This window comes from Neovison vison, chromosome 9 (assembly GCF_020171115.1).
Source record: "Neovison vison isolate M4711 chromosome 9, ASM_NN_V1, whole genome shotgun sequence".
Classification (NCBI taxonomy): Eukaryota; Metazoa; Chordata; class Mammalia; order Carnivora; family Mustelidae; genus Neogale; species Neogale vison.
In genome coordinates, this window is record NC_058099.1 from 37129850 (window position 1) to 37145162 (window position 15313).

At 41.4% G+C, this 15313-nt stretch overlaps 2 protein-coding genes across 3 annotated transcripts in view; one reads left to right on the forward strand and one right to left on the reverse strand.

The window, feature by feature from the left end:
* Positions 1-6646, forward strand: part of KIF24 (kinesin family member 24) — a 94056-nt gene extending 87410 nt beyond the window's left edge. The window contains exon 14 of the mRNA XM_044265497.1: positions 6355-6646. The gene's annotated coding sequence lies outside the window, so the exon portion shown is untranslated. The remainder of the gene's footprint in view (positions 1-6354) is intronic.
* Positions 1-15313, reverse strand: part of UBAP1 (ubiquitin associated protein 1) — a 64080-nt gene that overhangs the window by 3366 nt on the left and 45401 nt on the right. Inside the window, exons 3-4 of one of the 2 annotated variants that reach the window (XM_044265500.1) lie at positions 13590-13714; positions 7381-8316 (exon numbers count right to left, since the gene is read on the reverse strand). In XM_044265500.1, coding sequence (XP_044121435.1) covers positions 7381-8316; positions 13590-13714 — 1061 coding nt within the window. The remainder of the gene's footprint in view (positions 1-7380; positions 8317-13589; positions 13715-15313) is intronic. The other variant, XM_044265501.1, reaches the window with a different exon arrangement.

A 15313-nucleotide genomic window follows, 5' to 3' on the forward strand; every position in this document is an offset into this window, starting at 1 on the left:
GGGTAGAGTCCCATGATTAACTCCTCCCACCACTTCTGGTAAGGATTCAGACGGAGGGCCTGAAGGCCGCTCACCCTCAGGCCAAAGGACTGAACCAACAGGGAACAAGGTCACAGTTGTTTTACAGTTTGGCCCAGCTCCTGAAAACCAGGAAAGTATTTCAACAGAATTTTACCTCCTTTGGGGGGAGAAGGGAGGAAGCATGGAAGCCCTGGTCTTAGACATTCAAAATTACATAGCTATAACCAGATACTTTCCTCAAAGTCAGCTGGGAAAAATCAAGACTACAGGCCTTTAAAGACCATTGTTTCCTCTTACCCATCTCACCCCCAATACCTCTGGCAGCCCAGTCACAGGGCTCAGGCATTAAATTCTAGGAGTCACAAGAGGGGACAAAGACTCTGGCCATTTCTGCAAGTCCCAAGATAATCTCTCTTTTTGCAGGTCCCCAGATAATCACTCTTCAAGGACAGGGTCTACTTGGGCTTGAGAATACAAACAGCCAAACAGGGTTTGTTTATATTGCTGACACACAATATGTTAATGTGAGCTCCCAGAGGTTAGTTACCGTATCACCTGTATTTCTGAATTCCCAGGGCCTGGCTTTAGGCTTGGCATTTACAGGGTCCTACTCATCAGCTACAGAATAAACAGAGGTCTATTAGCATTTCAAAGGGGGAATTTCACTTAACACCGCAAAGTGACCTTGATTCTCCCTCCCCAAAGCCCACTGAAATGATAATAAGACAAAACTATTAATATTTAAGGTCGAAAAGGGGCACCTGGGTGGCTCAGTTGGTTAAGTGTTTGCCTTCGACTCAGGTCAGGATCCCAGGATCCTAGAACTGAGCCCCGCATTGGTCTCCGTGCTCAGTGGAGATCCTCCTCCCCCCTCTACTCCTCTGCCTGTTCATGCTCTCGCTCTCTCACTATCTCTCTCTCAGATAAAATCTTTAAGGTCAAAGAAAGAGGGAACAACAGTGGAAAATATATTTCAATGAAATTTTAGAATACAAAATACTAATGAAGCCACAGTAACTAAGCAGAACCAATTAAGTTATAAGGAAGTGGGAGAAAGGGGAGTCAGTCCACCAGCTCCTCTCAACTCCTGAGAGGGGCTCAGCATTTGGAAGCACCAGGCACTGTTGGGATAAAGCAAGGGCACAAAGTGAGTGATAGAGAAATAAAACCCTCCAGCAAAACCTTCCCCAGCTGACCCTCATCCTTTTCAAGAAGCAGCCTGCTAGTCTCTAGGGACTAAAATAAGGACACCAGGCACCGAATATGAGGAGTATAAGCACCAAAAGGGGGATTTAAGTAAAGGTCTACACACCAGCCTTCCTCAACCTTCCCTTCCATAACCCTCAAGCAGAGTTCTCAGATGCAACTATAAACCTCCAATACATTCATGCGTTAACATTTTGCAGAGTTCCCCAAAGCCTAGGAACTTTCAACCTACACTAAAGCTTAATGATTGGCAAGCACCTCCAAAACATACATTCCCTCCACTGTTAATTCTTTTAAGTGCCTCACTCTTAAATGTGACTACAAAGCCTGAGACACCAAACCAAAAGAGGGAACAAAGAACTTGGAAATTTAAAACATGATAAAGTAAAATTTTATTTAAAAGGCTGTGAGATTAGGAATGTAAGCTGGTGCAGCCACTCTGGAAAACAGTATGGCGCTTCCTCAAAAACTTGAAAACAGAGCCGCCCTACAACCAAGCAACTGCACTACTGGGTATTTACCCCAAAGACACAAATGTAGTAATCTGAAGGGACACGTGCATCCCAATGTTTATAGCAATGTCCACAACAGCCAAACTATGGAAAGAGCCCAGATATCCAGCAATGGATGAATGGATGAAGATGTGGTGTGTGTGTATATACACATGTACATTCACAATGGATTATTATGCAGCCATCAAAAAAAAAAAAACAAACCACCCCAAAATCGTGCCATTTGCAACGAGGTAGATGGAACTAGAGGGTATTATGCTAAGTGAAATAAGTCAATCAGAGAAAGACAATCATCATATTTCACTGAGAGGACGAATTTGAGAAACAAGACAAATGATCATAGGGGAATGGAGGGAAAATGAAACAAAAGGAAACCAGAGAGGGAGACAAACCATAAGAGACTCTTAATCTTAGGGAACAGAAGGTTGCTGGAGTGGAGAAGGGTGGGAGGGATGAGGGTGGCTGGGTGATGGACACTGGGGAGGGTATGTACTGTGGTGAGTGCTATGAACTGTGAAAGACTATGATGAATCACAGACCTGTACCCCTGAAACATTATATGTTTAAAAAAAAAAAAAAAAAAAAAGGCTGTAAGATCAGGAAAAAAAAAGAAAGTTATACGATAGTCAAAGAAATATCCAGAAGGTAAAAATATAAAGACAAAGACAAAGAGGGGGCACCTAGCGGGCTTATTCAGTAGAGCATGCGATCTTGGGGTCAAGAGTTCAAGCACCAACATCCAGTTATAGGAATTTCAAAAAAGAAAAAACAGAAAATATTAATTAAAAACATCTCAGAGCTGAGCCTTAGTTTGAAAGGATCCAGGAGGGCCTAACACAATGAACATGGCATGGCACACCATGAATAAAATTAAGATCCCAAAAGCTGGGGCGCCTGGGTGGCTCAGTGGGTTAAGCCGCTGCCTTTGGCTCGGGTCATGATCTCAGGGTCCTGAGATCGAGTCCCGCATCGGGCTCTCTGCTCAGCAGGGAGCCTGCTTCCTCCTCTCTCTCTCTCTGCCTGCCTCTCTGCCTACTTGTAATCTCTCTCTATCAAATAAATAAATAAAATCTTAAAAAAAAAAAAAATCCCAAAAGCTATGGTTGGGGGGAAGAAGGTGGAAGAACACAGAAAAGCAGAGGAATACCAGAAATCAGGAGAGCTTATACTTGAATAAAAAAGTTTAGGGGCACCTGGGTAGCACACCTGGTTAAGTGACCCACTCTTGGTTTCGACTCAGGTCCTGATTTTGGGCCATGAGACTGAGTCCCCGAGTCAAGCTCTGTGCTTAGCATGGACTCTACTTGAGAATCTCTCCCTTTCCCTCTGCCCCTCCCCTTCCTCTGCTCACTCTAAAATAAATTTTAAAAATTTTTTTTCTTAAAGATTTCATTTATTTATTTGACAGAAAGAGACACAGCAAGAAAGGGAACACGAGCAGGGGGAGTGGGAGAGGGAGAAGCAGGCTTCCCGCAGAACAGGGAGCCAAATGCGGGGCTCAATCCCAGGACCCCGGGACCATGAACTGAGTTGAAGGCAGGTGCTTAACCCTCCACTCCAGGCGTACAGACACTTTTGGATATTCAAGGACTCAAAACTGACAGGTTAACCAGCATGTCTGGATGTGTCTGGGAAAATTACTAGGTCTTTGATGGCTCTCTTGGAGCATCTGGATAAAACCAGCAACAAGTTCAAAGAAACTATGTAGGAGTGCCTGAGCCTGGCTGGCTCAGTTGGTAGGGTGTGTAGCTCTTGATCTCTGGTTAAGTTTGAACCTCACGTTAGGTGCAGAGATTACTTAAAAATCTTAAAAATTAAAATTAAAATTAAAAAAAGGAAAGAAAGAAAAACTGCAAATCTTTTAAATAGAGTAGTTTATGAGAAAAAGGTGCAAAAAAAAAAATCACAATATAGTATTCAAACTTGGCAGTAAGTATTTACCTGATATATCATAATGTGAACAGCAACATTAATTTACCCAAAATTTGTGATCTAATTATGAAGGAGGCTATGGGAAAGAACTATAACAGGATGTATAAAACTATATAAACTATATAAACTTCCAACTATAACAGGAAATATAAAACCATCTAAAACTGATAAATATAGAAAAAGCAATATAAGCACTTTATTTAGAAATACAGAGATAAATCCCAGCAGAGATAAAGAATTACTAGACTACAGGAACCAAAACTGGAGTTGGGGACAGAAGAGGCAGGGAGCCACTGTTTTTCAATATAAACCTTTTAAATCTGACTGGATTGGGCACCTGGCTGGCTCAGTTACAAAAGCATGCAACTCTTGATCTTGGGGTCATGAGTTCAAGCCCCACACTGGGTGCAGAGATTACTTAAATAAATTATTAAAAATAAATGAGTCTGGATGGCTCAGTTGCCTAAACATCTGATTTCTTGGTTTCAGCTTAGGTCATGATCTGAGGGTCATGAGATGGAGCCCTGTGCTGGGGTCCAGGCTCTGCACTAAGTGATGAGTCTTCTCAAGATTCTTTCCTGTCCCACTTTCCCCACCCCTACCCTGCTCCTCTCCCTGCTCATGTTCTCTGTCTCAAATAAATAAAATCTTTACAAAAAATAAGAACAGGGGTGCCTGGGTGGCTCAGTGGGTTAAAGCCTCTGCCTTCCGCTCAGGTCGTGATCCTAGGGTGCTGGGATCGAGTCCCGAATCAGGCTCTCTGCTTGGCAGGGAGCCTGCTTCCTCCTTCTCTCTCTCTGCCTGCCTCTCTGCCTACTTGTGATCTCTGTCTGTCAAATAAATAAAATCTTTAAAAAAAAAAATAAAAATAAAATATAAAAAAAGAATCTAGAGATAAATGACTTCTAAGTATGAAAGCAATGGCAACAGAAAATAAACAGATCTGAACACCTAAAAGCTAAGAGTCTGTATGTCAAAAATTACTATTATTTTTTTTAATTTTATTTATTTATTTGACAGACAGAGATCACAAGTAGGCTGAGAGGCAGACAGAGAGAGAGAAGGAGGAAACAGGCTCCCTGCTAAGCAGAGAGCCCGATGTGGGGCTCGATCCCAGGACCCTAGGATCATGACCTGAGCCAAAGGCAGAGGCTTTAACCCACTGAGCCACCCAGATGCCCCTGTCAAAAATTATTTTAAATATACTTTCAAACCAAACTGGCACTACTGTAATGCTTATCGGCCAAAATTAGTAAATTCATAACTTGTAAGTGTAAGGGAAGAGCAGAAATATTTTGCTAAAGCAACTGGGGAAAAGTAAGGAATATATCCGTATCTGGAGAAAAAGAACCCAATGGCAGACGAAGCCTAACCAATGAGCAGAGCAAGGTCCACAAAAGGCTGACATGCAGTGGGGAAAGACGAGCTAAGGCTTAGGTGAGGCAGTTCTGTGCTGGTCTCAGAAGAAGGGCACATTACAAGAGTCCTCTCTACATGATCCTATGGACTTCTCAACGTCTTAAGTTTAGTTTATATAAACAGTAAAACGTGAAATCAGAATCTGAAAAGTAAGACCCAAACACTGGGTCTAAAACAGCCAACAAGAACCAAACTTCCCTCAGAGTTCCTATATAAAGGGTGTATTACACAGCCCAGTTGACCACCATCTACTCCCCCCATCCTCAAGTCACTAACTGTCCTGAAGAGAAGTGCTTTGTTCACTGGGAAAAGTTCTCACTGTGGGCCTCAAAGACTCACTGAGATAGAGGACCAGGAGAAACCAGGCTTTGCTTCTTGCGGGTAAGGGCCATGACTTCCTTAGAAAAACACCAGACAGTCAGCTTGGCTTGTCTGCCCCTTGAAGGCAGAAAGTCCCTAAACCAGCAAGAAGCAGACCTCCCCCCAACCCTGAAATGGACTGGCCCAAAAGAAACTCCACAATGAGGTGGGTCAAAGAGTGACAGGTGTTCTCGTTTGAGAACAACCTCTGCCATTAGTTCAAGAGCTTTGGTCTCTAAATGGTTACTGTAATTTTAAAGGGGAATATGAGGCTGAGGATCCCTTATCTTCCCCAGAGTGCTTTTAATTTCTCTAAAGCATACAATGAGTCATGAAGAGTATCCTACTGACCAGAAGGTATGAGGATGAAGCCCATTCCTAGGAGGTAACACCAGAGTGTTATGCACTATCAAGTTTATTTGGGCCAAGGTTCACAGAAGTCTCTAAACAGCAGTGAGCTCTATGACAGTGGAAGCACTCACACACAGAGACAATCATTTACCATGAAATGCTGTTGCTGGGACTTTGCACTTACTTTAAAGCAAGCCAAGGCTCATCTTTCTACCGGCTTATTACAGTCTCTGACAGATATACCACCAATGTGATCAGGCTCCTCTCTCTGGCTCTAAACAGTCTCTTAATATGCTGTCATTTTAAAAAAATCTGTGAACTGGGGGCACCTGGGTGGCTCAGTTGGCTCCAGTCATATCTCGGGGTCCTGAGATTGAACCTCACATCAAGGTACACGCTCAGCGGAGAGTCTGCTTGTCCCTATTCCCCTCTCTCTGTGCTTTCTTTCTCTCTCAAATAAATAAAAATCTTTAAATAAACAAAAAAATAAACTTTAAAAATCTGTGTGCTGGTATTGCAAAAAGTTCTTACACTTCTGTGATTTCTATTTTAGAATGGAATAATGTATCGTTTTGTGCTGCTGAAACTACATCAAGAATTAAGCGAGACAAATAAAGGAACCTTGCTGCGCCTGCAACTTTTTTGTGAGACAAAATCAGATATTCTTCAGGGTCATAACGAGTTGCAACTTTTGTATCAATCCATCTTTCAACACTAATTCGAATTCCAACCTCCCCTTCTCCCTCTATTTGTAGAAAACTGCACAATTCTTAGTAGTGAGCAAAAAAGAAACTGCAGGATTAAAATCTGTAGGTTTAGGGCACCTGGGTGGCTCAGTGGGTTAAGCCTCTGCCTTTGGTTCGGATCATGATCTCAGGGTCCTGGGATCGAGCCCCATATCGGGCTCCCTGACCAGCAGGGAGTCTGCTTTCCCCTTCTCTCTGTCTGCCTCTCTGCCTAATTGTAATCCCTCCCTCTGCCAAATAAATATTTTTTAAAAATCTGTAGATTTAAAAGTGACATATTTCTACCTTTTGCTTGGACTTCTGATACAAATTTATCTCCCACCTACTAAGGCACCACATGGTCTGAAGAAACACAGGTAAATCACGGTAAACACATGGTAAATCATGAAGAACCAACCTTCAGGGCACAATGAGATAGAGAGAGGAAAGCAGGAAGAAGATATTATGAGGACTACCAAGCAATCTTCAAAAAATTAATAAAGCAGAAAAAAGTAAAAAGTTACAAAGAAAGCAAGCCTTTAAAAAAAGAGGTAGAAGAGAAAAGAACAAAGTGATTAGGCAGAAAAACATCATTCATGCATGACATACATTATCTTTTTGAAGGAAAAACCAGAAAGATGGAGGTAGGAACAAGCAAACATAACCCAGGCTAGGCGCAAAGCTAACACGTCTTTGTCCTCAGAAAAATAACCAGAACAATATACATAAGCAAGGTCAATATAGCCATGCCCCATCTTGCCCTACACCTTGAAAAGAAGAATGTGAGGCAGCAACTGCTACACAGAATTTAGAAATCTTTAGAGCTCTAACTCAGGGGGATTTAAAAGGCTTACCGTGGGACCTGTATTTGGAGGTGACGATTCTTCTGTGCACACAGACAAGACAGAAAGGGAAGGCATCTGGGAGATCAGATCTGAGGGAGTCAGGGTTGGCACCTCTGTGCCACTGTCCAAGTTCAAAGCTGAAAGCCCAAGAGTATGATGCCCATTGAGCTCACTGGCACTGCTTTGGGTGGAAGGCTTTAGGGAATTCCGGAAGGTGCCATTGCGGAGGCAGGATGTGCTATGGAAAGTGCTCGCCAGCTTGGCTGTCTTCTGACTGCTGTCATCAGAGTCAAGTTTGGGGAAGGACAGTGATTTGATATTGCTTACTGCAGGAATGGGGGGGAGGGACACCTTAGAAGACAGAGACATCTTTTCACAGTTGCCTAACTGTGGTAAGGTTATAAAGCCATTGGGTTTGTGAAGAGGCTTGATATCCAAGGTTGCCCGCTCCAGGGATGCCAGGACCTCCTCATCCTGTAACACAGACCCAGAGCCTCCTCTGGGCAAGTTATTGTCTAATAACTGAGCCATAATGGGTCCAGTGGTTCCTACCAGAATGTTTCTCAGCTCTTCCTTCTCATCAATAGTTTTTAACTCCAGATTATCAAATGGGTCTTCTTCACACTCAAAGTCAGCAGGATTGAAATCTGCCTTTGTGTGGGGTGGGCTGAGAACTTTCTGTTTCGTGGCACTGCTGCTGACCCGAGTCGGGGTAAGGATGCTATTGTGCTGTAAGCTGGCAAGGATGGGGTTAATCGGAGGTGGCATTGTGGCTGTACTGTGAGTCTTGGAGAAGCTCATTTTGCTGTCACCCTCTGGGCCACTCTTAGAATTCACTTTAGCTTCTACTTCCTCAGCTTTGCGCTCTGCTTCCCTCTGGGCTTCTTGGATTTTCTTAATATCTTCAGCCCACTCAATAGTCTTCTTTTCCAAGGAGAAGTCATACTGTAAAGATATAACAAAGAAAGAACGTGTGAACCCAGGTGGCTGCTCCTCCCCAACTCAATTCCTCCAATGAATTCTTTCTCACACGAGCACAACAGAACCTGGCAAAGCAGCATTTAAGGTGTATGAGATGATCCCCAGTCAGGAAGACTAAGGCTTCCTAAGCATAGTTTAATCAAACTACGCTCCCAGATTACTTCTAGAAATGAAGTAGAGAGAACTCTCATCATTTCTAATTCTACACTACCAGGCCAAAGGTACCCTGCCAACTACTTCCTTTGCTTCTCTTCCCTCAGGCCATTTCCCTTTCTAGAATTCTTCACTGGTGGCTAGGCAGATCTCCGCAACCACCTCTGAAGCTTTGCTGATGGCCTTGTTCCTTCCTCTGAACTCTTTCATAACGTCTGTCTCTATCAGGTGATGCCAAGCACAAGTGATCACAGATAGATTTAATCTTTAATTTTTCTTCTAAACACTTCTCCCAACAATCACAAGCCTCTTGCAGGCAACTACTGGGCTTCAGAGCCTCTTCAGGGTCTCCATTATCAAGCACAATGCCCTAGATAGAGCCTATGCTCCACAGTAACAATAGCCCCTAACATTTAAGAAGCACTTAGGAGGAACCAAGCAAGATTCTAAGCACTTTTTATGATTAACTCTCTGGATCTTTTCAACAACCCTTTACAGTAAGTACTATTACCCTCAGTTTACAAGAGTCATGCCCAAGGTCATAAAGCTGGTACATGGTAGAACCTGATATAACCCAGGCAATATGACTGCAGACAGATTCTATGTTCTTAAACCACCACCTATTAAATTATAATGAACAGACTGTACCCTAAACACAGGAAAACTGATTATTAAGATATCAAGACATATTTAAATTAGGATTTTACAGTGCAAATCGCATAGGATTCATTTTATGGTTGGTTCTTTAACAGTACCGTCAAGTAGTTTATCTCAATTTATAAAAATTTCATTTGTACACTTGGGGGAAAAAATACACCTATTACAAAAAACAAAACTCAGGGGCGCCTGGGTGGCTCAGTGCATTAAAGCCTCTGCCTCCAGCTCAGGTCATGATCTCAGGGTCCTGGATCAGGCCCCATGTCAGGCTCCCTGCTCAGCGGGGAGCCTGCTTCCCTCTCTCTGCCTGCCTCTCTGACTACTTGTGATCTCTGTCAAAATAAATAAATAAAATTTTTTTAAAAATTTCACCTCAGAAAAAACAAAACTTTTGGTGTTCACTCTAAAGTCTCAGAACTAAACAATATCCAGGTGCACATTCAAGGCTGAAGAGACAAGACGGGGGGATGGACAGGAAACAGGCCTACATGCCCAGACAAGAGTTTCAGAGTACAAGAAACTCTGGTCATCCCCAAGCCTTTCAGCTTCAAACAACACAAGAGAAGCCTGGAAAGGCACACATCAAGAAGCTTATTTATCTGGGATGTCTGGGTGGCTCAGTTGTTGGGCGTCTGTCAGGTTGCAATCCCAGGGTCCTGGGGGCTCCTTGCTTGACAGGAGCCTGCTTCTCCCTCTACCGGCCACTCCCCCACTTGTGCTCACTTTTTCTCTCAGACAAATAAATAAATAAAATCTTTAAAAAGAAAAGCCGGGGCGGGGGGTATTTATTCCTGTGAGGTGCCTGCTGGCTCAGCCTGTGAAGCATTCGACTCTTGATCTCAGGGTTGTGAGCTTAGGACCCACGATGAGCATGGAGTTTACTTAATAAAAACAAAACAAAACAAACCAACCTTTAAAAAGAGAAGTTCATGTATACCCCTGAGCCAGCTGCTGGGGCCCAGAAAGGCACCTGGGCAATCATGACACTTTCTTTCTACCACTAATGGGAGTGAAAAAACAGCACTGAACCAACCGCTGCTTCTAACCATGGAGGAAATTCAATTTTGCATCTGGCTTCTTCCACCATAAACAAGCTGTAACCAACTTCCATGACCTATAAACCTAGGTCCCTGGCATTTTACTCTCAAGAACTGGAAATTTCTTCACTTTTTTGTAAAACCTTTATTGCCTTTTATTTTTTAATTATGAAAGTAGTATAAAATACTTGGAACACAGAAAAAAAAAAAGAACAGAAATATTAAAATGAAAAAATAAGAATGTGGTTTGAGTGTACAAATAAATAATAACCGCATCTAATATTTATGGAGTACCAGGAACCAGAGCAAATATTATAAAAGCATTATTTTATTTAATCTTACAACAACCTTAAAAGCTAATTATCCCCACTTTACAGATGAGGATATGGAGACCCAGAGGGTTTAAGTAATCTGCACAAAATTACACTTCTATTAAATGGCAATTCCAACTCATGAATGAGTGATACCAGATTCTACTCTAAACGATGACACTAAGGCCACCCCCTACTACTATGGCCACCACCACTACCGTATTCAATGAAAACTTTGTAGGCCCTAGGTGCAAGAATTATTTATGTGTTTTACTGGCTTACTTTGATGAATTTTTAACTGAAACCTGAAGTCTGCATTGTCATGCAAGGGCAAATATGACAAAGTTATAGGAAGCACCAAGTTATCCATCCGTCTAGAGCTCTAGGTCTGACCCTTCTGAGAAAAGAAAGGAGACCAGCACCAATATCACAACCAAATTCCTCCTGGAGACCCAGGAAGTCAAAAGTTTAAAGGCACCATATGCGGTAAGAGAACAAAAATATTTCAACTGTTTCACACAGGAATGGAGCTCAAAAATCCTCTTTTGTTATTAGTAGGCGCTATGAATACAGTGAGGGCAGTACCATGCACTTATTAATGCTTTATGCTGATCAGATAAATAGAAAATTCCCAGCAAAGCCTTGTTTTAGGATTCAAAACAAGTTTTCTGGATTAATCAATGAATCAGTAAGTAATAAGAGAACTATTAAAAGAAAATGGTGTTTTTTAATCCTATTTTAACAGTAGTATCCTGCACACAGAAAGTGGTTACTGACATTTGCTATAGCCAATAAAAAAGTCAACAAGCAGGATGCGGGGGTGACTCAGTTGGTAAGTATCTGCCTTCGGCTCAGGTCATGATCACAGGGTCCTGGGAGAGTCCTGCATCAGGCTCCTCACTCAGCGGGAAGCTTGCTTCTCCCTTTGCCTGCCACTCCCTGTTTGTGCCCTCTCGAGCACTCTCTCTCTCCCTCTCTCTCTCTCTCTCTCCCTCTGACAAATAAATAAAATCTGAAAAAAAAAAAAATGTCACCAAACAGAACAATGTAAAACTTTCTATATATGGGAAATTTGTGTCTCTTCTGGCCCAATAAAGTCACCATACACAAAAGGGTTATTAATTCAGCTTTCAAAACTATATAAGATGTTCAACATCATTAGTAATTAAAGAAATACACATCAAACTGCAGTAAGAGTCATTGTAAAACCCACATGGATACATATGATCAAAAAGATGGATAAGAAGAGTTGGCAAGGATATGGATAAACTGGAACCCTCATGTACTGTAAGCAGGACTGTGAAATGGTACAGCCACTCTAGAAAACAGTACAGCTATTCCCCAAAAGGTTAAACAGTTACCCTAAAACAACCCAGCAGTTCCACTTATATACCCAAGAAATATGAAAGCACGCATCCACACAAAAACCTATCACAAACATTCACACCAGCATTACTAATAATAAGCAAATAGTGAAAACATTATGCTAAGTGTAATAAGTCAGTCACAAAACACTATCTATTGTATTAATCCATTTATATGTCATGTCCAAAACAGGCATATCCATAGGGACAGAAAGTAGATTTACTAGTTGCCAGGGGCTGGCGGGGGAGAGGGAAATAAGGAGTGACTGCTAATGGACACTGCATTTCTTTTTGGGATAAGAACACTACTCTGGAATTACATACTGACGATGGCTATACACTTTGAATATACTAAAAAACACTTATGTGGACACCTAAAAAGCTGAATTTCAAGATATGTGAATTATATGTCAATAAAGCTATTACTTTAAAAAATACAACTGAAACTCTCCCATGTGATTACCTACTGAATATACTGGAAGATAAACATTTCTTAGGGTAACATGGTGGTACCTCAGACAATCCCCCAGAAATAAAACTCCTTTGACAGAAAATTGTATTTTCTAAACTCTTAAGGTCATAGAAAGAAGTGTTTGATTGGTAACATACTTTCCTTTTTTCCCATTTAATTCTTTCTCTAAACTGCAAGCTGTTGAGGACAGTGATTAAGGTATTTATTTCTATCCCCAACCCTAGCAGAGCACCGCTCAAAAGTAGGCACTAAATAAATGTGCACTGAGGGAAGAAATGAAGTCACAGAATATAAGGCTATTTGCTGCTTTCAAGAAGTAATTCTAAATTTTATATGTAACTGAGCTTTAAAGATGAAAGGTTGAGAAAGAAGCTACTGAGATGGCATCTAAGCACATTTTAGAAGAATAAACAGATTTTAACAGGTAGACAGCTTTTAGTACAGTGAGAAAGAGGAAAACATTCAAGGTGGAGGTAACAGCTCATGAAAAAAAGCATAGTACTATAGGTCATATACACGGTATGTTCAATGAACTGGTAGTCACCTGGGACGTAGGAGATATGGAGATGATGAGCTAAGGTGCTTTACCACAACCTTATGTCTAAACTTGATTAAATAAGGACTGGTGAATCAGTGTAAGTTTTTGTTCTGTTTTGTTTTAACAGAGATATGACAACTGGAAACTTTACTTTAGAGATATTGTTCTAGAAACAATACGAAAAAAATTTTTTTAAAGTGCTGTAAGCAGAAGGGCCAATTAAAGAGGACTACTGCAGAAGTCCAGGTAAAAAAAAAAAAAATCACAGAAGGATGAATTGGGTGGTAAAAGTGAGACACAACAGAGAGAAAAAGATTTCCTAATTTGAGTGACCAAGAAGATAATGAGGACATCAAAAGAGAGAAAGAAGTAAATGAGCAAGTCAGATGGGCAGTAGGGGTTTGTTCTGGACAAGGTACAGAAACCCAGGAATATACAGTCTAACAGATTGTAGATGATCTGTAATAAATAAACATATGTAAGTGTGTGCATATGTGTGTGTGTGTATGTGTGAGAGAGAGAGACAGAGACAGAGAGACAGAGAGAAAGACAAACAGACAATGTGAGCCAAGCAGTAATAGCTGCTATGAGACATACAAAAATAAGAGATAGGAGAATGGTTTTTATTCCTATTCACTATACATCAAAATCTTACTCTTCAAATTTTTTAAATACACTAAACTTTAACTAAAAATCACCACTTACCTGTACTTCTCTGACCACCTGCAAACAATCAGGCAAGGAGAAGCCAATAGGAAGACCAACTTTAGCTGGTGTTCTGAATTTGTCTCCTATCTTAAATGGGACATCATCAAGGTAACTGAAAGTCCCTACAATCAAAAATAAAGTAGAAAATATCAGCAAATAACTTTATTATTTGTTCTGCTATTATCTTACATCTAGGATACAACATAAATTTATGCTATCCTAAAACTAGAAGTTACAGAGACTTGCCGCTCTGACTGCTTACCTTCTCCTGACCTTAGACCTCTGTGGAGGAAATCCTGCTTGAGCCTACTTGATCTTACTAGGGTTTATTTTCAATTACACTTAGTATAAAAGCCAAAGTACTCATAGAAGCCTAAAAGGCCTCTCCAAATCCCACTGCACTAACTCACAGTAATTGCTCCTCAACCACGACAAGGTCAAACCCACCTCAAAATTTCTGCAGTGGCTGCTCCTTCTATCTGAAATGTCCTTCCCTGAAATATTCACGCGACTTCTTCCTGCGACTTCTTCAAGTCTTTGCTCTGACCACTCTATTCAAAACAACCTGACCCTCGTGGCAGTACTCCCATGTTACCACCTATCCTTTCGCCCACAGCACTTATTACCATCTAACATATTAAGGAATTCATTTTTAAATTATATTTACTGTCTGTCTGGCCCAATGGAATATAAGCTCCTTGCAGACAAGCAAATAAGTCTATTTTATTCACTGACGTAATGCCAAAACCTATACATATTAGGCACTTAATACTGATGAATTGATAGAACCTCCACAAAAGAACCTCTTTGACTAGGAGTTCTCTATTTTAGAAAGAATCATTTCTAATTAATACAAAGAATTACTCTGCATTTTTTTATTTTTTAAAGGATTTTTATTTACTTAAATTTGACACAGAGAGAGAGATCACAAGTAGGCAGAGGCAGGTAAGGGGGGGAGGTGTGTGCGGTGGGGAGAAGCAGGCTCCCTGCTGAGCAGAGATCCTGATGCGAGGCTTGATCCCAGGACCCTGAGATCATGACCTGGACCAAAGGCAGAGGCTTAACCCACTGAGCCACCCAGGTGCCCCTACTCTGCATTTTTTAAACTATATTCTGCAGCAGATGTAGAAATATTCAAGAAGCATAGCACTTATGAAAAAAGGAAAACCAGGGGTGCTTGAGTGGCTCAGTCAGTTAAGGGTCTGCCCTCAACTCAGGTCATGAACTCAGGGTCTCAGGATCAACTCTCACATCGGGCTTCCCTGCTTAGTGCGGAGCCTGCTTCTCGCTCTCTCTCTGCTCCTCCTCGCTGCTCATGGTCTCTTTTAAATAAGTAAATAAAAACAAACAAACAAACAAACAAAACAGACAAGACTATGGGAATCAAAAAAGGATTAATCAGGAGACATAAACCACATACAACTCAACTGCTCTAACTCCCTGAAGGCTAAATAAGCCTAAATGCTGAATCATACAGAAAGACCAGGACATTATCACTGATTTAGAGTCAGACAAAATGAGAGTGGCTCTTATATATGACTTTAACTATACACTCCCAATTGTACATGATTTCTTTTCTGGACCAGATCTGGGGCTAACTTACTGGCAGAACCATCATGGACAATGAAATAGTTCCTACTTTTTTACTATTAACAGCTAGTAAAATAAGGATTGTTGGGACACCTGGGTGGCTCAGTCAGTTAAGCCCCTGCCTTCGGCTC